The 24,830-nt window shown below is 45.0% G+C and overlaps 1 protein-coding gene across 6 annotated transcripts in view; it reads left to right on the forward strand.

Annotated features, from left to right (window-relative positions):
* Nucleotides 1–24,830, forward strand: part of LOC308317438 (C-myc promoter-binding protein-like) — a 70,967-nt gene that overhangs the window by 39,326 nt on the left and 6,811 nt on the right. For 4 of the 6 annotated variants that reach the window (XR_013964257.1, XM_080766430.1, XM_080766432.1 and 1 more), the window contains 14 exons: nucleotides 3,386–3,519; nucleotides 6,619–6,751; nucleotides 6,901–7,107; nucleotides 8,604–8,732; nucleotides 10,653–10,794; nucleotides 11,638–11,757; nucleotides 13,768–13,890; nucleotides 14,832–14,963; nucleotides 15,058–16,211; nucleotides 17,221–17,434; nucleotides 17,770–17,858; nucleotides 18,949–19,124; nucleotides 20,461–20,625; nucleotides 21,467–21,647. Coding sequence is in view for 5 of the 6 variants with exons in the window: in XM_080766430.1 (XP_080622556.1) it covers nucleotides 3,386–3,519; nucleotides 6,619–6,751; nucleotides 6,901–7,107; nucleotides 8,604–8,732; nucleotides 10,653–10,794; nucleotides 11,638–11,757; nucleotides 13,768–13,890; nucleotides 14,832–14,963; nucleotides 15,058–16,211; nucleotides 17,221–17,434; nucleotides 17,770–17,858; nucleotides 18,949–19,124; nucleotides 20,461–20,625; nucleotides 21,467–21,647 (3,099 nt within the window). In the remaining variant the exon portion in view is untranslated. The remainder of the gene's footprint in view (nucleotides 1–3,385; nucleotides 3,520–6,618; nucleotides 6,752–6,900; nucleotides 7,108–8,603; nucleotides 8,733–10,652; nucleotides 10,795–11,637; nucleotides 11,758–13,767; nucleotides 13,891–14,831; nucleotides 14,964–15,057; nucleotides 16,212–17,220; nucleotides 17,435–17,769; nucleotides 17,859–18,948; nucleotides 19,125–20,460; nucleotides 20,626–21,466; nucleotides 21,648–24,830) is intronic. The other 2 variants (XM_080766433.1, XM_080766434.1) reach the window with 1 other exon arrangement.

The following is a 24,830-nucleotide window of genomic DNA, read 5'->3' on the forward strand; positions in this document are numbered from 1 at the left end:
TAATCAGCATGCTAAAATATGTATCTGAAAACATTATAGGTTAGAAATAAGCCACACGTAGCAAACATGCTGAGCTGCCCGTCTTTCTCTCACTTCGTCTTGTAAACAAACAGATTCGATGCGGATGTAGCGTCGGATACTAAAGGGATGCGATGCTCTGATTGGTTCAGAAACACACATGCTTCTGTTTCAGACTGAAACTTCTAAATAAAATGCCCCAAAAAACCATTGACTTTAATTGAAGTATATTAACAGCTTCCCTGCGTAACCCGCTATACACACGTTTTATTGTCTCCACCAGGCTGAAGGCATAGGGAGAGAGTATGTTTTGCACTCCGTCCGTGTGTGTGTGCGTCCGTCCGTCTGTCTGTTACCAGCTTTTTGCCCACCTCTTTCTGATTTAAGGGGCATTGTAAGCTGCCATGGTTATGTTTGCCCTTTGCGCTCTGGTATATACACTACAGTATATGTATTCCTTGAGGCTGAAGTCAAAGCCATGTCTCCATATCCTTCCTGGGAGTGAGCTTTCTGGACCATTAATCCCTCAGCCTGCCTGCTCCACGCTGCACCTCACAGGATTATGGCACCTCTGCTCATTTGGGGGAGAGGGAGGAGGACAGGAACTCAGACCACAGCCAGTCAATGTGCGAAGGCACACACATACATGCACATGCATGCATGCATTGCATGCACAATCACACATACATGCACATATACACACACACTCACTATATGTGCACACACACAGAAACATACACTTGCCTGAACACACGCACAAACATACTGTTTCTGTTCCTTTCACACAACACACAGGGACACCGGCGTGATTTAGGCAATATTGGAGACAGTGCTTTTCTCTTTCTCTTAATCCCTCTTCCTCTCTCACACAGTCTTGTCCACGTTACAGTATTTACTATTTACATACTGTACACATAGTATGCATACACAAATCTCTCTCTCTTGCAAGGCAAGGCAAGTTTATCACATTTCAACAACAATGTGCTTTACCCAAAACATTAAGAGCGTTAAGACTTTTGTATTCAAAATTACTTTTGAATACCATTAAAAGTAGTTTGTAATAATTATTAAAGAGTTAGACACTGTCTTCAGTCATTCGAATAAAACAGCCAAATCAACTATTCAACATACTTTATCTCACTTTGTCTGTCTGTCTGTCTGTCTGCCTGTCTCTCTCACACACACACACACACACACACACACACACACTGACACACACGCACGCACACACACGCCTACAGGGAGAACATATCGGAAGCAGCTGAACTGAACATTCTTTAACAGACAAAAGTAAGGCAACTAGTTCCTGACTCAACAGCTGTGTGTAGTTGTGTTTGGTCTTTGATGTGTGTGTGTGTGTGTGTGTGTGTGTGTGTGTGTGTGTGTGTGTGTGTGTGTGTGTGTGTGTGTGTGTGTGTGTGAACTGGCCAGAGGAAACGCTCCTGAGACCTGTGTTCGTCACAGCTGTCCATCAGTGTTCAGACTCTTACACATCCAGTAACTCCTGTTCCTATCCACTGTGAAGCGTTACTGGAAATGTTGAATAATTGAATTGTCAATTATTCTTCAATTCTTGCATGTGTACAGTAGTTTGCAGAATTAGTAAATGGTTGTGTTCTGTGATCAGCAATTTTTTTCCACTGCACATTTGTCATAAAATACTGTAATACTGAAAAAGATACTTGAAATAGTACATATAATGAAGCTACCTTACTGAAAGCTCAGGGTACCCAAAGTAAGTAAAGTTTTGTAATATAGTAATCCAATTCTACAAAGTAACTAATAACTAAAATTCGAAATAATTGTAGTGGAGTAAAAAGTATATTTTTTAAATTTAAATATTTGCCTATGAGATGTAGTGTAGAAGTTAAAGCATTGAAAATGGGAAATACACCAAATTGTACTATAAAGCACAGTACTTGAGTAAATGTACTTAGTTAATTTCCACCACTGTCATGTGTAGTGTTGTTGTGGTCTTGTTGGAGATGTTTATCTTAGCAGATGTGTGTACCGTAGGAACATGTGCTTTCTACACATGGGCTCTGTCGTCCTAGATATGAGGTCCAGAAGGACAAACACTGCTTAGTTACACGGATCAATATGTTGTCCATCTGTCCTCTCCTGGTGTAGCATTCACCATGATCACATCAGATGTTGTCCCATTTGGTTGCTCTACACACACAGAGATAAAATAAATGTAAATGGGAGGTATAACTACTGTATATTTATAATAAATAACTATACTTTATAATGACTTATTTTATATTAACATTTTTCATAAATATTTGAGGCCAAGAAAGAGTTTGTCTGGGCCCTATTTTTGCCTGGTGCCTTACCCCTTATCCCTAAACATCTTTGCCTTTTTTTTCCTTTTTTCTTTATTTTTTTTTCCTATTTTGAAAAACATTTTACTTCAAATACTTCAAATAGGCAACCTACTTGTAGATCGGCTATTTGAACTATTCAAAATAGCAAAAAAAGGCAAAGAAGCTTAGGGATAAGGCACCTGCGGAAATAGAGCCCAAAGAATGACCTGCATACTGTGTGCGGTAAGCATGCTAACTAGTTGAAGCAACAAAAGGTTGCCCTTTTGCACCTTTTTTTTTCTTTAGTACTGTAGCATGCTCAAATATTGTCTCTTTCTCCTGTATCCTGTATGTTGCAAGGCCATGGCCTTCTGTTAATCCCAGCAAGCGAGCATGTCCAATGTGTGTTTTATTCTTTGCCGTTATTTCTTTAAGAGCATTTTTTTAAACATATGATTCCAGCTGTGGTGTAAGTTATTTGCAGCCTACAGAGAGTCTTCAACAGGGGAAGATATTGACGAGAACAAGAGAGATAGATATTACGGACATCCTACTACTAGCATGATAAAGTCAAAAAGTGTTAGTAGTATTATACAGTGTGTGCGCCTGGGTGTCTGTTTTCACACACAAAACACCGTCCAGTATTTTCGTAAAGTGCACTGAGTGCGAGTACAGACTACAGTTTACAGTTGTATGTCCATTTCCTTCCTCTCTCTCGTTGAAGAGAGGTAATATGGTAATGAAGTCCAAACTATAAAAAGCACGGCAGCGCATCTAGTGTTAAAATTACCTTTATATTGTTTTGACGTACAGAATTCCTGTGTAAAGCCGTACCAGCGTGTAGTTTTGTAAGGCATAAGGCATCAAAAGGTCAGATATCAATTCTTCCATGACTACTAATCGCATTCATTGTTTTTTTGGAGGGTCAAAACCTTGGCACTTCATTCAGGTGCTCTCTAAATGTCATACATCAGCATTTGCATCAAAAAAATAGCTTGTAGGGAAACATCACTGCAATGACACTGCAAAAATATCCACTGCATGCTCCTCTCCCCATACAGGTGGACAGCGATAGGCCGGAGGAGACCAGGCTAATAGAGTTTGACGAATCGCAGCGCAGCGAGCACACAGTGTTCATCACGCCCCCAGAGTTGCCGCCTCTTCCGGGCGGGGAGGATCATCCGCTCTGCTACAGGTAACACGCAAAGCCACCGTCAAGAGACTACGTTTATGCAAATTCATCTTGTTAACCATGCTAGTCAGTGCTAGAATAATAAAGCCATCATCTGTCTATAAATGCACCACGTCTCTGTATGTCTGTACGTGTGTACGTCTGTAATGCACGTAATTGGAGAACCGTTCGCCCCACGACTTCAAATTCGACACACGCGTTCACACCCACCACAGGGAGTGCAGAGTTGAGTCGGTCAGACCCACGGTTGTCCATAACCGCCACAAAAGGCCTCTCTCTGCCCGGGCTCTGGACAGGGCCCCTGCCCAGGGTCCATATATGGAGCTGGCCAGTTCTGACATCACAACACTCCATATTTGGGCATGCCTGACACAGAACTCCATTATAATAAAGGGACACAGAGAGACAGATACAGAAATCTCCATATATGGGCATAAAAGGGACACAGACGGACGGGTGGAACGGGTACAACGGGTATTGCATAGCCGGGTGGGACATGGATCTCCAACATCCATCGTTACCGACCCAGTGCTCTACAGCCGGGCACCGGTCTAGTTATTATACATTTTCTCTGAACAAAATGCTAAACTTTAACTAAGTAGTAGTAAGCACCAATTACACAAATGAAGCATGCAATTGAGCTTCTCCCGTTGATTCTTAGAATACAGCTGTATAAATGGTGCAGGGATAATAGAACATAAAGTGCAGATATTTAATTTGCAATGGATGTAATTTCAACTAGACCAATTGTATTGATTATTGGCATTCAATATGACGTACGTGGCAAAATGAGCTCAAGATGGACGAGAGAGTGAATTGAACCGAGCGTGCCCAAAAGGCTAATTTCTCTGGAGGAGGCTGATTGAAGTGCAGCTCGCATGCCAGATCACATACTGGGAATAGGAACTTTACTGCCAAGGGTTGCAGCTAGGCTTGGAGTGGAGAGGACTGTTGACAAAGTGATTGTGTTGTGTGGACACATTTTGTTCTCTTATTTTTCTTTACCTTTTGAACATAATTCATAAAACCTTCATCTTCCAGGCCAGCTGTCAATAGGAATACAATGAGTACAGCATGGCCGTGGCTTGCCAGAAGAAAAATATATAATAATTGTATTAAAAAGGGACATTACAATATGTATGGACCATACTATGTCTAAATGTTTTCATATTATGTATACATTATATGGATTATACTGTATACAGTACAATGTTTTCATGTTATGTACATCATGTTCCATCCGTTTGTTCTGAAATCTGACTCCTGTATAGACCACACAACAGAGAAAAGTGTAAAGTGATGGATTTGGGGGGATACATTTTTCCCTGACACAGTCGACACTGAAAGTAACATTCTTTTTGATGCCTTCACTTGAGTATATTTTTTGTTGAATGATATGAAAATTATTTTATCAGACCCCCAGAACAGAATACTTCTGAGCTTTGTACAGGGGCATGTCTTTTCCACCAAAGGACACACCAGCGAGGGAAGCACAAAAGCGTAGCTTTTTAAGAGCACATAAAGGCATTGCTCACAGCAATACTGGTGCCTTCAAACTGTTAAATTGACTTGGAGGCCTTCCACACGAGAACGGCTCGGGCTGTTCCCCGCGCAAGTTTATAAACGATATAAAACTTTCCTGCGTCTACATTGCGGTTATGTGAATTATGTATGCTGTGTACAGCTGTAGTACACATGGCCGGCCTGTAGATGGCCACCCAAAAAAAAAGAAAAAGCTTACACTTTAGCAAAATATGTCTGATGAGAATGTACTGCGCTGGACTGTACAAGCAACGTGGAGTCTGTCTCACTCACACTCTCTCCAACAGACATCCTCAGCCACTCCAAAAGTGACCTGTCACTCAATAGTAGGCTAATCACTCTGTGAGGAGTGCATACTGTATGTGTGGAGTTCCTTTTCTCCACAACGGACTTTTTCGCTTCTAAACCCCTTGTTGCTTTTCCCTGTGTGAGTCACTCAGGTGAAACAGAACACAACGATGAGTAGCCTATTTATTTTTTAACACGCAGCACCCCTCTCCCTCTCTCTCTCTCTCTCTCATGTGCGCACTGCTGCGCAATGTCTGTGACTGTGAGACTGTGACACAGACGCGGTCAATAATATATAGCATAAATAATAGGCCAAATATAACACTTTCCCTCTATCTGTGACTGTGATCAGCTCCTCACACACATAACTCCTCTACAATAGAAGATCATCTGTTTTTTTCCTTGTCTTTCCAGATTGGTAATCACCATAATTTATATCTGTTCTCCAAAAATAGCTCCTCTACAAGCTCATGCATTCAGGCTGCAGATCGGCTATTTTTGGAGAAGAGATTTATAGATGTGCAAATATAAAATAGCTGTGATACTTATATGTAAGTGTTTATGGTGAAATAAACCATTAACACTGGTTAGTTTGGAGGGGGCGAGGGGACTATGACATCAACGTTTCAGCAAATTAGGCGGCATTTGCTATACACACGGAGACGAGAAAGTGGCGTCTCCAAACCTTCCCACTCTGGAAGGTGGTTTCAAAATCAGCCGTTTAAAGCCCGACACACACCGGCTGCGTCCCCTGCGCGGCGCCGCGCGGCGCGCACAGCCGCCTCCATTATTTTCAATGAACCTAACGCACACCGGCTCCGTCCGCCGCGCGGAGCCGCGCCGCGCCGCGCCGCCCGGCGCGCCGATAGAACACAGTTCTATTTTCCAGGCGGCGCCGCGCGGCGCCGCGCAGCAACGCGCCGCGCCGCACACGGTCGCAGACGGTGTGTGGTGGGCTTCAGTCCCCCAAAACGCCGTCTCCGTGTGGCAAAAAGGGCAGATCGGCTAAATACTTGCCCAGGTAACTCAAAATACGTCCCCTTAGCCTGGTCCATTCTCTCATCCTTGAGCTGCCAATAGAGAAGAAAGCTGACACACTTATGACACGCACATCAAAACGTGGGATTAACAACAGGTGATCTCCTACTTCTCTCACTTCTCCATATCCTGGGTCAACACATTCCCATAGCAGCCTTCTAGGAAGGTTTCGCTGATCAGTGTGTGAAAACCTGTGCCTGCCTTTTTGCCACTGATCCGATTTTTGTCCACTAGGTACGATGGCTTCCCAGTGCTGAGTTTGGACCTCTTTGACCCTATGGAAGGACTACGGACACCTTTGTCTCGCCTCGCCACCCGCCCAAGCTGTCCCCCGAGCCCTGCGCCCATGTTTAGACGCACCAAACAGGTCAGCGTGCAGTGCACAAATGAACACACGCGTGTGCGTGTGTGTGTGTGTGTAAACTCTACTACACCCACCCACCAAGCAACACACATTTAACAGCTGTCCCGCTCCACACGTCTACCAATTAACCCCAACCCTCCCCCCACCCACAGGAGATCAAGTCTTCCCAGAAGAGTTCCAAGAGATACTCGTCCATCCCCCAGCTGTGGTCCAAGTGCCTGCTGCGCCACTGCTATGGCCTGTGGTTCATCTGCCTGCCCGCCTATGTCAAGGTGTGCCACTCCAAGGTGCGGGCGCTACGCACCGCCTACGACGTCCTCAGGAAGATGCAGACCAAGAAGCTGCAGCCGCCCGATGAGGTAAAGGAGGTCGACTCGCCACACTCTGCCCTTTAACCCATTTTAGGCGGGAACCTAAAATGCTTGTAGGTCTTGTAGGTCTGCTATTTTTGAAAAATCGAAGAACGACTGACATAGAAACATAGCTTTTTTTGACAGTTTCAGAAAACTGTCATTTGTGTGTTTTTTTTGCGGAGTGGCACCAAAGGGCCAGCCAGCTCTATTCGTGAGAAAAATAGACCAATCACAACAAACCACACAGTTCAGATGATAATGCTAGCGACAGTCGATCACAGCCCCCCAAAAGTAGACCAGAGCTGTCAGAAATGTCAGATAAAAGGCCACAAATTACTTTTGAATATTCTGAAATAACCAAGACTGATAAGAGGAGTGCGTAGTTATTGATGTACTCTCTCTCATTGATATACTAACCAGAAGTTTGGAATATCATCCCTGCTGGGTCTCTCCTCTGCGCTTTGACGAATGGGAATTTCAGCATAACTGCCATTTCCAGTTGGCATCCCAAGCATTTTGTCCATAAAACATATTCAACCCCCCAGAAAGCATATAGAATGAGACTTGCTATATCACCAAACTGTACACTTTGTTCCTTAAATACAACTGGTACCTTTTATACATATGTGGGAATGTCTCACAGTTCAAAAGCTTCTGGGAACAGACTACTAATTATCTAATCTAAAGTATTACAAAAACATATCACATGTTGTCCCAAATTATTGCTCGTTAATGATGATGTTTCTTTAACTTTAAGTACAGTTCAGAGACGCTTCTGGCTGGCAGGAAGTACAGCTGCAAAACAACACATTTGGCACTGCGATGGCAAGCTCCACATTCTCTGCCCTTTAATCACTGTAAACAGCTATTAATTGCTGTTGTAACAATGGAGCTTTCTACAGCTAGATTAAATGGTGCTAACTATATCAAACAATAGACAGCTGGAACAATATTCTTTATCAAGTTAGGACCTCTACTATATAATTAGCATTACGTATATAACTAATTTTTATCAATTTCTTTAATCTATTTATCTAATCCCTTTTTTTATTTTTGGTCTTTGTTGAAATCTTTGCAAATTTATTTTTCTTTTCAGGCGTATAACGGGGTGGGTTGGGAGGGATTATTTTAATTTTCGTTGATAATTTAAAAAAAATCTAGTTGTACGTTGTATTTAATTGTTGTTATAATATTAGTATTAGTATTATTTTTATTTAAAAAAAAGGATGCAAGCCAACTAGTTGGCAAAGAATTTGAATTAAGTTTTACTTGCATTTTCTGTATGCCTGTATACCTGTCCTTTTTCCTCTCAAAAAATGTATATAAACAAAACAGCAGTTTGCTGTTTCACTAAAACAGCCCAGAAAATGTTTGACTGCTACATCCAGTCGTGTGCACACAAGCACAAACGACTCAATTATACTTGGATCAACAACACCATCCACCCTGCCTCTTTTCTCACACAAGGAGAGAACAAGGTAACGACGTGCTGTCGTCCACAGGTGTGCTACCGCGTGCTGATGCAGTTGTGTGGTCAGTACGGCCAGCCGGTCCTGGCAGTCCGCGTCTTGTTTGAGATGAAGAAGGCTGGAGTCCATCCCAATGCCATCACATATGGGTACTACAACAAGGTAGAGACCTACATCCTCTGTGTGTGTGTGTGTGTGTGTGTGTGCGCGCGCACACGCGTGCGTGCGTGTGTGTGCGCGTGCGCAAGATGCTTTTTTCGAGCGATCGAAAAAGAAAATCATGGAGGGAACTCACTGGTCTGCTACATACAGTGCAGACTGCAGTACATGACACCTCATCAGAATAAATCCTCGTAACAGCCCTTCACTGACATTTACACTCACCTCAAGGTTGTACAACAGCCTTTGTAATCACATGCAGCTGCCACTGCGAGTCGTGACTCTCTGCCTTGCTGGATGGTGTTGTAGTGGAATGTATGGGTAAATGTTATTAATATTAGTAATGTCTCCGCCAGCCGGATATATTGCATTCAGCCATGTCTGTCTGTGGTAGAGTTCTCAACGTGCCTGAAAATTAAGGCCCGACCCTAACTGGGCTCTAAAACCCAGAAAAGGTGTCATTATGTCCAACTCTTTAGATGCCAAAGATGAGATATCTCGTCTATTTTTGCCAGGTCTCAGGGTGCCAAAGACGAGAAAGGCGTCTGAATGACCCTCGGCTGCTACTGTAGGTGATCGGTAAAACAGGAAATGAACTGGAAACAATATGGCGGAAGGTTGAACGGGGACAAACCAGATATCCGAGTAAAGTTCACTTTAAGCATCCGACACATCCATTCCCTTTTCCGTCGGCCTTACCGTTAGGCCGCTAGGGGCAGTTGAAATTTCTTTTTTGGGGGTAGTAGATTAATAATATTATTTTCACAGAACCTGAGGCTCGGCCCGGCCCGACTGATAGCATACATTTTATAATGATTGTTTTCCTTTGTCCTATGGGCTTGTAGGTCTGCTATTTTTTTAAATCATGAAAATGTGCAAATCTTTGAATATATATTCTTTCAGAGCAAATGTTTTTACTCAAATCGTTGCTTCTGGGAACAACACATTTTCAGATGGGGGTCGGCGGCCAAATACATATAATTCTGGGGCTCCTTGACATGAAATATTGAGAACCACTGATATAGAAACATGAGGTTTTTCTGAAAATTGTCATGATATTTCTTAAATTTCGATGTCAGGCCTGTAGCTTAATGTTCTCACCCATAGAGTGCCTCTGTGCCTGACTGGGTGCATTAATACAAACTGCCCTCTCTCTGACACTGATCTCCAGACAGACGGCTCTGTCGCCCCTCTAAACAGCTTGTGGCCTAGAAGCGTGTTGTCATAACAATGGTACTATCGATCTCCCCGGGCAACTACCTCATTTCACCTGGTCAGGTCCTGGGAGCCTGCAGACGAGGAGGGAGACAGATCCTCAGCTCTCACTGCTTGCTCCCTCCTCCTGCCAACTGGAATAGCATTTAATTCGGCAGCGTGCCCGTGGCGTTCTCAGGGAAATGTTCAAGTGGCTTTTATGTGCAAGAGAGAAAGCTAAATGTGAGATTTTGGTGTCCAATCCATTAGTAATGGATAGTTTCTGTGAAGAGAAAAGGGGTGGCCTGGGTGTTACTGGCGGAAATTCATCCTTGGACATGTTGTGGGTACATTTGTGTTTGGTATTCACAGACATTTTTATCTCCCCTCCCTCTTGAGTTCTATGTTTGTTTTGTTGGAGATTTGCTCAATGCATCGACAATGATGCGTCTCAATCTATACAGTATGTGATCCTGAGGTTTAAATCATGGTTGAATTCATGGAGAAATGTGTGCTGTTGTGTGACTGGTGTTGGTTTCCATGTATTGTGCACTACTTTAATTTGTATGGTAATGGCCACATAAAAATATATTTTGCATATTTTTGCTGCAAAGCACATTTTAGTTCTCTCTCTCTCTGTGTGAACCAGATAAGGTTTGACTCTCCTCTCCTCTCCTCTCCTCTCCTCTCCTCTCCTCTCCTCTCCTCTCCTCTCCTCTCCTCTCCCAGGCGGTGTTGGAGAGTACCTGGCCCTCCACTACCAGAGGTGGTTACTTCCTATGGACGAAGCTAAGAAATGTGGTGCTGGGCGTGGCCCAGTTCAAACAGGCGCTTCGGAAACATGGCCCGCTCACCCAGAGCCCTCTGTCAGGTAACTATGATCTCTCTGTCTCGTCTTATGTTGTCCTCTCCATGTACGAGAGACTAGATTTGATGTGGAATAGAGGAGAGGTTATTGATTTGAGTGAATCTTTGAATTGAATGGTTTGTTCTATTGGAATGCAATAGTCTGACACACATTATGAGGGATGCAAGAATTGTACCGCATCATAAGCAGTCATAAACATGAAGTGTTCTGGGCTGTTTGACTCACTCAACAGAAAACTGCCTAAAAGATTATATATATTTTTTTGAACAGAAAACAAGAACCCAGGAAGCTATGTTCTTCACAAAATCTATATTTTGTATTTTGGATGTGCCACCCAAAATAAGAGTTAACCGCCGACAAGTCTGCATTGGATCATAATGTGTGATTTGGTTTACTAGAGCCATGCATACAAACTGCCATGCATGTCCATGCATGCCCCCCCCCCCCCCCCAAAATAAAAAATAAAAAATAAACAAACACACACAGAAACCCATAGGATGCATGCTACTCTGTTATGCAAATGCCGGCTTTTTATGCTAACTCCCTGTACCAGTGTTGTGTTGCTGAAACTGCATGTCCCCTTACTGATTTACTCCGCTGACAAAAACTATGAGTGCCGGCCTGCCGGGCACCTAAACAATATAGACATCCTCACTTATACACATATTTATAGACACAAAACAGTAAACACTGAGGGACACAGGCCTACTGTGTAACATTCAGGGAAGTACACTTTCCAGCACTACTGACCTACAGTAATCTCCAAATGGGAAAAACAAACAAAAACTAAGAATTTCTCTACAAGAGCCCCTGGAGCGGCTTTAATGCCTTATTGTCTTTGGGCAGATGGCAGCGATGCGGACGCAGTGAGTGTGGATAGCTCCGTGGACACTAACGTGGCCGAGCAGGGCCCCTACGCTGCAGACCCCGTCAAAGTAGACCCCATTGATGATAAATCTAGCACAGGTACACTCAGGTCCTGACTCCGCTCTTTCACGGGGCAGCCATTTTGTACCTGCATATCTTTTTTTTCTTTGTTTCACTGACACCTTTTTTTATTTGCTTTGTTTTCCCATGCTTTTTCCACACTCCTTGCTCGCCTTCCAAAAACCCTCTCTTATGATTTGTTTTCCCTCCTTGACTCCCTCGTCCCTGTCCATACGTCCTGTCCTGTTTTCATCCTCATTCCCACATTGGTGTCTCTCCTCGTTGTTTTGGTTTTGCTGCTCTTGCACTGTCCCCTAACCCTGCCCTACTTTACTCTGGCCCTGCCTGTGTGTGCCCCTTGCATGCAGTCGGCCGTCTGAGCGGCAGTGTGGGCTTGCGGGGCCTGGCGGCCCTCTCTGAGCCCAGAGACCCCGCCCGCCACTCAGGTAAAGCCTCTCTTCTGTCTGTCCATCTGTCTGTCCTTCTGTCTGACTAGTAGTCGGGTAGTTTCTCATTTCAGCTTAGGTGCTCATGTCTGTCTGTCTGTCTGTCTGTTTGCCCGACTGAGCTATTTTCTCCTGTCTTTCTTTCTGTCCCTCGGTCTGTTGTCTTTCTGTTTGGAGTTTTGTCTTCTCTCTCCGTTTGTCTTTCTGACTGCCTGTGTCAGGGTCTCTTCCCACAACCTCTTAGGTGTAAATTGTACCCTTTTCTTTCTTTATTTTTGACTTTTACCAAACTAGCCATCCTGTCATCCACCTTTTGTCCTTGATATATCCCACCTGGCCCTCTCTCTGTGCTGTCTGCCCCCCAACCAAGACACAACATTGTGTGTGTGTGTGTGTGTGTGTGTGTGTGTGTGTGTGTGTGTGTGTGTGTGTGTGTGTGTGTGTGTGTCTCGGTTTCCTTGACTGTTCCTCACAGGATTGTTGCATGGTGCTCTACAGTGTACTGTGAAGTGTACGGTTTACACAGAGCACAGAATAGGAGGCTGGTCATACAGCCTTTATGCTTCATCCAGAGGAGAGTGTGAGCGAGCTCGCTCCCAGGGAAAGATGAAAGAGGAGAGCAGATGAAGAGAAATCTGGTTGCCTAGAGACCCAGGGAAATTGCAGAGAGAGAGAGAGAGAGAGAGAGAGAGAGACAAATGTCAACGAGACATTTTGTTTTCATTCTACTGCTTTCTCAGCCTTCCAAATTCTACTAGAGTAGAATAAAAAATATGATTTTTGTTTAAATGATCTGTCACTTAACTTACTAATTCACAGTGAATGGAATTAAATGGAACTGAATTGAATTAAACAAAGGCATGAGAGACTTTCATTATAGACACAGGAAAGTGCAGAGATTGAGACTGAGAGACAAGGTGCGTGAGCTTGGCCGCCGTTGTGTACTGTGCACTATATTCTTGTGGACCTTTAGTTTAGGTGCTAGAATAAAAACGATGAACACACAAAAGACAAAAGTCAGTGAGTTGTACATGGGATTAACGTGCAAAGTGTAGGTCCATGAGGAAGAGCAAAGAAAAAGGTCAAGTTCCTTGTCCCTGGCATAATCTGCAGGCGAGTTCAAGGAAGAGCCAAGTCCAAGTCAAAGCTTATCCCTGATCTCTGTTCTGTCTAAACAAAGCAGAACTACCTAAATAATATTTATGGATCATGTTGATACGGTGGACTGAATACCCGTCACAGTCCATAGAATAATAGAGGTTAAAGGGTGTGCAACGTGCTGCAAGATGCTCTACACCTGTGCTTGTCAACGTGAGAGAGGCCCCCATCTAAATGGGGCCGATGACAGTTAGGAACTAAAAGTTCAGAGTTGGAATTTTGAAATATGCACGCCCTGCTCACATGCTGAACCACTGAGTCGCTCTTTAAATAAGAGACACAGGTTCAGAATAGGAGGTTCACCAGTTGATTGTGAATAACTATGACGACTGGTTCCCATGTGGGGAGGTTTTGGTCGTCATAACACTTCCCTCTGTTATCCTGCTGTGTTCAGTACCTCACTTCTTTCCTGTTCTCCTATCTACCCCCCCCATCCCTCCCTCAGGGGACCAGTCAGATTTGGGCTATAACTCGCTGTCCAAAGAGGAGGTGCGGAGAGGGGACCCCAGTGGAGGAACGGACACGGGCGCCGATAAAGACGACAAGAAGGAGAGCGACTGCAGCTCCTGTTAGTAACCGACAGCCGTGCATTATGAATTCTCACACGTTTAACACAACCTGGAGCACCTGGAGTTCTAACCACTGTGTAGTTTCTGTGTTAAAAAAAGAACTACATTGCATCCAGCTTGGCCGGGCATTCCAACAAACATAATTGGCTGTGTTTGTGGAGGGGAAGAAGCCGGGTGGATAGGGTTATCTATTTCGCTGACTGTAAGGTGAAAAGAAGCTGGCTGGCGACTTCATGTTTAGAATGTTAACACCCTGAGTGGCATAAACAGAGGTCTCTCTCCGCCCTATCAAAATAGTAACGCTCGACGCTCAGGACAGAGACGGAACTTTAATGATATCATAACCGAGCGCATCGCTCCACAGGCTGGGGAGCGTCTGTTGGGCAACATTCAATGTCACTTCCGGTTGGGACGTCATCCTAAATGTCCCCCCCACCCGTCCCCCCCCCCTTCCCCATTTTAGCGTGTTGAGATTGAAAATCTTAAAACGTGACTCTTGATCTAAATCAATCCGTCCAATTCTAACTAAATATTATGTTTTTGACGGCCCATTGCGGTCCCGTCGCAAGTCGCGGTAGAATTAATCATACCTCCCGTTGTTGTTGTTCGCTTCGGGGGTGTTTTGGCTACATCTAGCTACTTCAGCTACATCCAAGATGGCGCCTGGTGCACCTTGAAATATGCTCAAATATGCTGCAAATTGCTGGGCACTCTAATTTAATGGTCCTAAATACCCCCGGGCGTTCGGGGTGTTAATTAATGTTCTCTAGACACGTACAGTATCAGTTTATCTGTCTAATGCCCTTTGGTGAATTGTCAGGGTAATTAATGTGCAAGAAGCTGCACGCATGATTAATTTAAAAAAACTGTGTGTGTGTGTGTGTGTGTGTGTGTGTGTGTGTGTGTGTGTGTGTGTGTGTCTCTCTCTGTGTATGTGTAGTATCTGAGACAGAGAGTGCTAAGGGCAGTGGGGACTGTCTACCGCAGCTAGACATGGAGGTTCCTCCGTCCTTCAAACCTCGTGGCATCGTCCGTGGAAACTTTGATAAGCCCAAAAGCTCTGCCAGCACAGGTGAAATAATAACCCACTGTTATCACCACTGTTTCATTGCATGTTGATGTTCTTGTTCTCTATTATTTCTCATTTCCCTCTCTCCCTCTCTCAGGTCACATAGCAGGCCTCCTGTTCACCTCCTCCCTGGAGGAGATCGGGGAGGTGCAGAGCAACAGTTTGCTCCGGCGCCACAACAGCGCCCTGGAGGAGGCGGTGGGCAGTGCGGACTCGCAGGCAGCGCGCTGCCGCAGGCTAAGCGGTGACACGGTGGTGTCCGCCGGCGGTGGCACCCCCGTCCTCGGCCTGGCCATGAGCCGCGGCGAAACGGACCCGGCCAAGATCGCGGAGCGCCTGGGCGCCGACGTCAAGATCCTCTCGGGTGCCAACTTCAGTCAGAGCAAGAGACCCCGCTCGCTGGCGCTGGGCGCGGCGGAGGGCGCGCGGAAGGCGGCGGCCATCGCCGAGACGGAGGACAGCGACGGAGACGACAAGGTTGACGGAGACGACAAGGGCAACACCGACGGCATCTTTGATCTGGAGGATCTGGATCTGGACGGGCCGGCCCCGGAGCCGGCCGCCGGCCTCTCCAGAGGCGGCGAGCCGCGTAAGAGGACGGTCGGACACAGTGCCAGTTTCGGTGGCGTGGCCTCCAGCGGGCCTCCCAGGGTGGCGGTACAGCGCACGGGCATCGAGGCGGGCTACGACCCGCTCTCCCTGCTGGCGGCCGAGTCGCAGTGGCGCGAGCAGGACGAGCCGGGCGGCACCACGCCCACCACCCGCAGACCCCTGGCCAGGGAGATCGAGCTCTACATGAACCACATGGGCAGCCCGCTGGGCAGCCGCACCCCCAGCCTGGACCTGTCCCAGGACCCCTCCAGCCCCCTGCTGCTGCACCCGTACTCCTCCTCCTCTTCCTCCCTCTCCACGCCCCGCCGGGCCAGTCTGCCCCACGGCTCCCCCCTCAGGCCCGGCAGGGTGCCGCGCTCCCAGACGTACCACTCGCCCTCCTCCCCCTCCGCCTCGTCGCCCCCGAGCAGACGCTCCAGCGCCACGCCCAGTCCCCGGCCCAGCCCGTACAGGGACAGGGACAGGAAGGACAGCTTGGCGTCCGTCCCCTCTCCCTCCTCGTCCTCGTTTGCGCTGGACACTCTGCTCACGCCCTCCCTGGACGTGTTCAAGAGCAGCATGTTCTCTGCCGGGAAGGGCGTGGCCGAGAAGGCCAGCCGCTGGTACTCTCGTCTGGCCACCTACACCACGCCCACCAAGGTTTGATTTGGACAGCAATGTTTGGTTTTAGTTTTAGCCGTAGTCTTTTCATTTAGTTTTTGTGATTTTTTAGTTTTAGTATAGTTTTAGGCGATATAAGAGTAAGAGTTTAGTTGACTAAATCGACACTTTTTTGGCGGACCTTGATGGCGCCGTAATGCCTGATTTTACACTTGGATTCATGCTGAAAAAAAGCGACGCATTGTGAGCTTGTAGATCTGCTATTTTTCTTCAGATTGCAACCAAACTACAGGATCTCTGCTCCACTACTCTGTCACCCCCTAACACTTATGGCGTCCTCAATTTTCTGTCCTCACTTTTTTATCGTCAATATGTACATTGATCAGCCAATGAAATCATCGCTATGGGGTGCTCAGCCAATCAAATCATCGCTATGGGGTACACACGCACACGCAAAGCTGGGCTAAGGTAGTCGACGAACATTTTTCGTCATAGTTTTAGTCGAAGAAATCAACACTACTAAGGTACAGCACAGCACACGCTGGTCAGGTCAGGGGCACTGTGGGAGGGTTTGTTGTGTTATATAATATATTGTTTTAGGAATCACATATAGTCAGTGATTCTCCATAGGTTTGGCACTTGAACCTGAACTGCATTGTCCATGAAGTCAGGGCTTTGTAAATGAGGCTTAAATATCATAATAAGTTGTTTTTTGTCAACTTTGGGTATTGGTTGAAGAACCACAAAAAACACCAGTCTTACAAATTCAGCTGTAATCATCTAAAGAACAAATTTGGAGCACCACTGCCACCTTGTGGATTGTCCACTGTCTGACAATCTGCCCTCCATTGCATTGCTGAACATTTCCCTGATGTAATTCCTACTAGCTAGGCGTTTGTCAGTGTTTAAGTGTTTAGTTTTCAAAATTGTCAGTATACTGAAATACATCAGCAATTAAAGTGTCAGAATGATATTTATTTCCCAGTTAGTTTTGAATTATGTGTAGACAATGTGATGCTCATTATTACCTTGTCCTCACACACACCAGGACGGTAACAGTGACCGTGTGAGCGTGTCCTCCCTGGGCATGGGGGATCCAGACGGCTCCTCCCTACTGGACGAGGACAGCTGCAGAGAGCCAGATGGCTACTCGCTGTTCCCCCAACGGAACGGCCCCGTGAGCCCCCGCAGGAGTCCCAGGCCGAGCCCCCTTCGCTCGCCCACATGCCACAGCTCTGGGAGACGTACGCCTATGCATGCTGGTAAGGTTACCTTTGTCCTTAAAATGCTCAGGTGATTGACATATTATGTTGTATTATTCTAACCCATTTTGACCCGAGATCAGATTCTAAAAATGTCTTCTACATCCTGACAGTTTTCTGAAAAAGCTATGTTTCTATGCTTATAATATTTGCTTATTAGAATGAGTATACCGGTATACCGTATAAAATAATTATAAATGGAGTGAATATATTGTTTCTTTGAGATATATACACTTGAAGGCACCACCTCAACTCTGGCTGTTTGAGAACAATGTTTATAACTTCCTTAAAGATATGTGTATAAATAACAGTGGTGTTTTGTGGTGTCACTCTAGGCTCTCTCCTCTCCCCACCTGACAAGTCTGACCTGGGCTCCTCACACTACACTAGCAACACCAGCATCTTCAACAACTATGCCATGGAGGTAAGATCATATAATTACACAATGTAACTAGTACTATAATCACAGGCTTTGCTCTCTAAGGCTAAAACAGGTTAATTTGGTCCATTTGGAACCCCCTCAAGCCAGGACAGTCCCTGTACGGTCCAGGAAACCCCCTTTCCGACCCCATGTTTTTGAGCCACTGCTCTAGTACGGTAGTCCATATCTCCATAAAATCATCAGTGTCTCCAGCAAAATAGCTGGGGTACGATTTGAGAGTATGACCTCAATGTATGAGACCCGGGTACTCAGGAAGGGGAAAGCCATTACTAGGGACAACACACACCCGTTACACAGCCAATACCATCTTTTACCATCAGGGCGACGGTATATGGTACCTTCCCTGCAGGCTAGGGCCTCAAGATCGTTTGTTCCCATAAGTATAGGACTTATGAACAAGCAGGCCCCATCTCAGTTCCGTGCATAAAGTGTGATGTGATGCCTCTTGGAACTATGACTGGTGGCCTTCTGTTAGCACTGTTTCTTTATTGTCTATGTACTGTGTGATCTGTTTGTTTGCATGTTTTATGTATATCCTGATGACTGCTGTGCACAAAACAAAATTCCGAAAGGACAAATAAAGTATCTATCTATCTATCTATCTATCTATCTCCAGGGATGTGTGCAATTTAGGCACTTAGAGTAGACGCTCTAATCCAGAGCGATTTACAGTAAGCAGGGTAAACACGAGGTAATACATCAAATGCATATAGAGACAGCTTCGGTAATCTAGGGTCATAGGTAAACCAAGAACCATTATTATATCAAAGAATAAATAATATGTACACTGAAACTATAGACAAACTATAGGATGCCAGGCCAACAAATTAACCTGGCATTTGTCTAAATAACATGCTATCTAAATTACATTTTAACCTTTGCATGAGACTGCATGGTCGTCAAGGCTATAGGGCAAGACTGCTCCCTATATGAGCAGGTTGGTGCCTTGGTCTGTGTGTATGAAGGAGGGAATGCTATCCACATTATAAAGCACTTTGAATGAAGGTGCTTAAATAAATGCAGTTAATGCAGCATTTATTTATCTTTCTGTTGAACTCTGGTCCATTTATAGCTGCTGATATCCAGCTGTTCGCGCTGTAAGACGTGCGACGGCCTCGTGTATGACGAGGAGATCATGGCGGGTTGGACGGCAGACGACTCCAACCTCAACACCACCTGCCCCTTCTGTGGGAACCCTTTCCTCCCCTTCCTCAATGTGGAGATTAGGGACACGCGAGGACCTGGGAGGTACAGCATGCTTAACACAATCTGACCTGAGATCAGATTCTAAAAAAATTCTTCTACATCCTGACAGTTTTCATTCTGACCTGAGATCAGATTCTAAAAATGTCTTCTACATCCTGACGGTTTTCTGAAAAAGCTATGTTTCTATGTCGGTCGTTCTTCGATTTTTCAAAAATAGCAGACCTACAAGCTCATAGCGCGCCACTCGGTGGCACGCTATGAGCTTGTAGGTCTGCTATTTTTCAATAGCTAAAGCATACCATAAGGCTAACACCAAATGGGGTTCCCGCCCCAAAATGGGTTAAACCATGCAAATGCCCACTCACCACGGAAGGACCCTATAGGAAACCAGTGAAAGTTCACTAATTTGGTTTATAGTTATTGTTTGCAGCAGGTGGTTAGAATGGTTTAAATGTCTTATTTTGATTATCAGTAGACAGTTGAAATACGTAGTAATAACAAATGTAATTCATAGAGCTGATGTCCAACAATATTATATTCACATTTTCACACTAGCTCTGGCATTCTGCGTGGTAATATTCTTCATTACATGAATGTATGATGTCAGCACTAACATGGCAAGTATTACAAGCATTGGCAGATCGAGCTGCATACTTGACACATTTAACAAGGACCCAGTGTGGCAACAAATCTCTTTATGACACCTACACCCCACGCACACAATTATGGGCTGAATACAAGCTGGCAGGGAAAGCAAAGGTACACATGGAAGGGAGTGAAAAATAAATAAATACAATATTTAGAACACACCTACACCTATTAAACTACACCTATATCTAATCTACACCTATTAACCCATTTTGACCTGAGATCAGATTCTAAAAATGTCTTCTACATCCTGACAGTTTTCTGAAAAAGCTATGTTTCTATGTCAGTCGTTCTTCGATTTTTCTAAAATAGCAGACCTACAAGCTCGAGCTTGTAGATCTGCTATTTTTCAATAGCTAAAGCAAACATAATGCCAACACCAAAAGGGGTTCCCGCCCAAAATGGGTTCTAGACAGATTTTAGGTACTATTTGTACTGTGGTGTGCTTGAGTAACACTAGAGAGCAAACCAGGTAAAACTTGACCGAACACGACTCGCTCACTGTATAACAAAATGAAGTAAAAACTTCTATAGACGGAGACTTAGGGAAACATTTTTCCTTGTATTTGTATTATCATGATAAAATAAAAGGAAAAATGTTTCCCTAACAGTTTCCTCAGTGCTTCAAAGTCACAATTCATGCATGAGCATTTTTCCATGGATTAGCTTGAAAAGAAATACCTCTCTAATACCTGTTATTTTTTCTCCCTCTTGTCTCATTCTTTACTAGACTATTCTTGAAGAACAGCCCCTCTGGCGATGAGGCAGGGACGTCTTCCTACTCCATATCCACAGGCATGGATACAGGGACATCCACACTGTCCACCCCCTGTCCCACCATGGCCCTCTCTCCCCCTTCCCCCAGGGTTGATATCCTAGACTCAAGGAATGGAAGGTAATGCAGACCAGTCCTCCCCAGCGCAACTCCTTGCAACAAAATGCTTTTAGAGACCGCTGGCAGTGGTCTGGAGGACTCTGGACTGACCAGTTTAGTAGGGGATATTATTGTCGGAATCGTTACGCGGCGGCTAAAAGCATGACATTTGGTACAGATGTCCCTTGGGTCATTCCAAGACATCCTAGAAGGGGTGCCCAAAATAATCTGAAACAGGCAGTGAATTATTGACAAAATTGAAAGTGGCCACCTATACAGTGTTGACTCGATTGACTCAAAAGACGCCAAAATAATCTTCAAAAAGCATAAAATGTGGCACACATGTCCCTTGGGTCATCCTAAAACATCCTAGAAGGGGTGCCCACAATAATCTGAAACAGGAAGTGAGTAATTGACTAAAGTGAAAATGGCCATATACAGTTGACAGATACCAGTAAGACGCGCAAACGCGGGAAGCGAACGCAGCTCGTACATATTTGGGTTTTTTTAAGAATTATTTTTAAGTTATTATTTTTTTAAGTTAAGTTATTTTTCTTAGCCATAACCATATAAGGAGTCCCCAAAGCAGCTATACGTCCAAATATGGAGTGTGTTGCATCAATCACAAACAAATCACTCAGCTCCATATATGGGCACAAAGGGGGGGGGACACGCACGGACAGACATGATCTGCTAGGTCTCATAGTAAGTGCTCACTGCGTTCGCAAAAAACCTGTACCATTGGGATAATGGTTGCAATTAGTTACTAATTACCTTGTTGGTTGCATCTGTGTATTTGTGTGCGTTTGTGATTAAGAGTGAGTAATGATAGTAATGATATTGTCTCTCTCTCTCTCTCCAGGATCAGATCAACCATGGCCCAGTGCATAGACATCCCAACAGAGCGCCGACAGGGGGCGCTGTCCCCCGGGGTTCAGATGGTCCGGAGCGTGAGCGCCTTCAGCCCGGTAGTGAACACGCCCAAAATCAACCACTGTATGCCCACCTCAGGCAGCTTGCCCAGCCGCCTCGACGAAACCACTGTAAGACACTGCTTATTTATATTGAAATTGACTGATGCAAGTTTAAATAGGGCCCTGCAGGCAGAGACGAAGAGTTCTTATAATTGTCACGGCGGGGGCCCGCCCGCCAAGTTACATCCCCTCTCTTGCTGAAGGCAGCACAGACAAACCTAGCCCCTCTCGGAACCCCCTGGGTCAGCCCAATCCGAACCGAACCGGGCTGACCCGTAGGGTTCCTGGTCACGCTAAGATTTTTCAATGCGATTGTTGGGACGCGGATATACACAAACTCATAGTTTAGTCGATCGGCGCGGTATTACGACGCTTTTTATTGTGTTTGTTTACGGATGTGCGAACTATAAGTACCTTACATACCTCTGATAAAATCTCCTGTGTCGCGGAAGCCGTTAAGTATTTTTAATCCATGTTTGATTAAAAATGTCGCTTTGATTTCTTCTTGTTTATTTACCGTTTATTGTACCGCCTCCCGATGTGCGGTTGGCTTTGCGGGCTATGTCCCTGCCTTTGATCTGCTCCGTCATAGCTGTAGCACCACTAGCTAGCCAGATAGGCGGTACAATGAGGTGTCAATAAACAAGGTAGGAAGAAGCGACATTTTTAATCAATCATGGATTAAAAATACTTAACGGCTTCCGCGACACAGGAGATGTGTCGGTATGGTATGTAAGGTACTTATAGTTCGCACATTCGTAAGTCAATACATGAATAACCATGGTAAAAGCGCGCAGAAGTCCGTCTCATGGCGTGTTTACATTGTATTTGTTTGTGCGTAACTGGCGACAGCCTAGCGTGAAGCAGGACCCAATGCAGTAAAGTCATAAAAGTGTCAGAAACTTTACTACATTCGGGTTCTGCTTGCGGGGCTAAGACAAACCCTGACTCAGCAGAATGCACAAACTTCCCTGGGTCAACTGATTTTGACCCAGGGACCACCATCCTGACTTGGAACAACCTGGGGACGACCACCACTATTGTGTCGGGTGGGTCCATCATAGACCTACCTGACACAATATGGTGGGGGTTCATTCACCATTCCATGGGTTAAGATTAGGGTTTTTTCTTTTCTTCCTTGTTACTCACTAATCACACTATCACAGACTACATTCATGAGCTGGACCAAAACAATAGCACAACATTTTTGTTGGATACAGCCACATTTGAATGCATCAATTTAAGTATTTTTCCCTGGACCGAAAGAAAGAAAGAAAGACTACAGACATTATTTGCCACCATGCCAGTCATGAACCAATATAGCCACCCTGTCACAATAACTCACAATGACCCTCAGCAACCACAACACAACACACATAACGTGTATGTATCAGTCTTCAATTGAAAATGAACATTTGGAATAATTGGCAGTTATGTCAAAGCCCAAAACCTCTAGCACAGAAAAACGAATTCACTCATAGGATTATTGAAGTGATAACATAACACATACTGCCTACTCACATACCGTCAACGGCAGATACAACACAACATACAAACTGTAGATTCACATCAGCATTCGATTCCAGAGCCACAAACAGTTACCGAACATATTTCATTGCCACCCAGTCATTGGGTCCAAAAATGACAGTAATAGTACACCAGCTGGAATCACACTACTAGTATGCACACAGCAGCATACAATACAAGCAGCAGCAAAGAAGCAAAAACAAAGTTCCTACCTTGTTCCTTACTGTCAAACTCTGGAACCCATGGATAGAGATGAGACGTCCAGCGGCGTCTCCAGTCATCTCCATCCTCCATACATCTGGCTAGCTGGCCAGTAATTTTCCTCCGAGTATCAATGGCACCAGCCTCGTTCCCCTGGCTGCCTTCTTCTCACTCAGCCTTGGATGTTTAGTAGTACTGTCTGCACATAGCATCCTGGTGTAGTGCAGTGGTCAGAGATTTAGGGCGCAGGCTCTATAGGGTCCAGCATTTCACTGCATGTCACAGGAGAATGGACTCAGGGCTGAGAAGAAGCCGAGCTTGGGGGTCTGGGGTCATCAGCCTGGCTCGTGTACCTGTGGAGCAGGTTGAGAGAGACACCATAAGCTTTGAGTAAGAAAGAAAGAAAGAAAGGATATGAGCTGACCAAGAGCCACATACTGTACAGGCTACACTGTACCCTGCCACCAAAAAGGGACCCCTAGTAGCTCTCCCTGGGTGTTACCTGCTTGTTGCCCAAGCCCCTACTCAACCTCGGCATCCTGCAGCCTCCCTTTTATACTAGGTGAGACCATACCAAGACAGAACTAATTGGTAATCACTTAACTCAAATAAGGCAAACTATGGCCCATGAGTTGATTTATACAATTATATACGGTTTTACTAAATCTATTCCAAATACATTTCAGGTACCACATAAGAGAACATATAACACAAGAGCTCTTGAAACACAAGACAGACACCCCTCCTGCACTATAGCACTTGGTGCCTTCCCCCCCTCAATCAAGAGGATCACCAGTACTGCAGGAGAGCCAGGTGCCAAACAATCATAATTAAACACAATTCCCAATCAACAGAAATGCTGTTAAAACCCCCGCACCATCTTTGTGTCCTTTTATAATTCATTGTTTGTGCTACCAAGTAGGATTGTGAACCGGCTGTTTGTCAGTAATAAAACCTTAAAAATGACAGATTGGACATGAGGCAGACTTGCAGGTGAGAAATAAAGTTTTAATGTCTTCCAGGCCTGGACAACATAAGTGAAATAAGTAAAGAAAAGAAAAAGTCAAAACAACTCAAACAACATAACACAACTTAACTGGAACAGAGAGGTACTGGTGTCAACCTCTCCCCATGGCAGCACAATCTCTACTGAGCCATTTCCCCCTTATATAGACTCCTGACTCCACCCCTGGCTAAGCAGTCAGCGAATCACAAGGCATTTAACAACACAAGCAATCAGAGCTCTCTTCAGGCCATCAAGGCAGCTTCCCAACTACAGCATCTGCATAGATAAACACAAGTATATTAATTCACATGTCACAGCAGAATGTGCACGTTCTGTGGGATTGAGAATCAACCTGTTACACATACCAGGCATACAGAGACAATACAGTGAATGTGTATTGTTATATTACTCTGACAGAGGCTGCTCTGTCACAGTTTGCACAAATAATAAAATAAGAACATGCAACACTAATGTCCAGTCACAAAGTCCTCCAAGTCGGCTTGCTGTTAAATGGAAGC

This window comes from Protomyctophum bolini (genome assembly GCF_963924005.1).
Source record: "Protomyctophum bolini genome assembly, chromosome: 1".
Lineage (NCBI taxonomy): Eukaryota > Metazoa > Chordata > Actinopteri > Myctophiformes > Myctophidae > Protomyctophum > Protomyctophum bolini.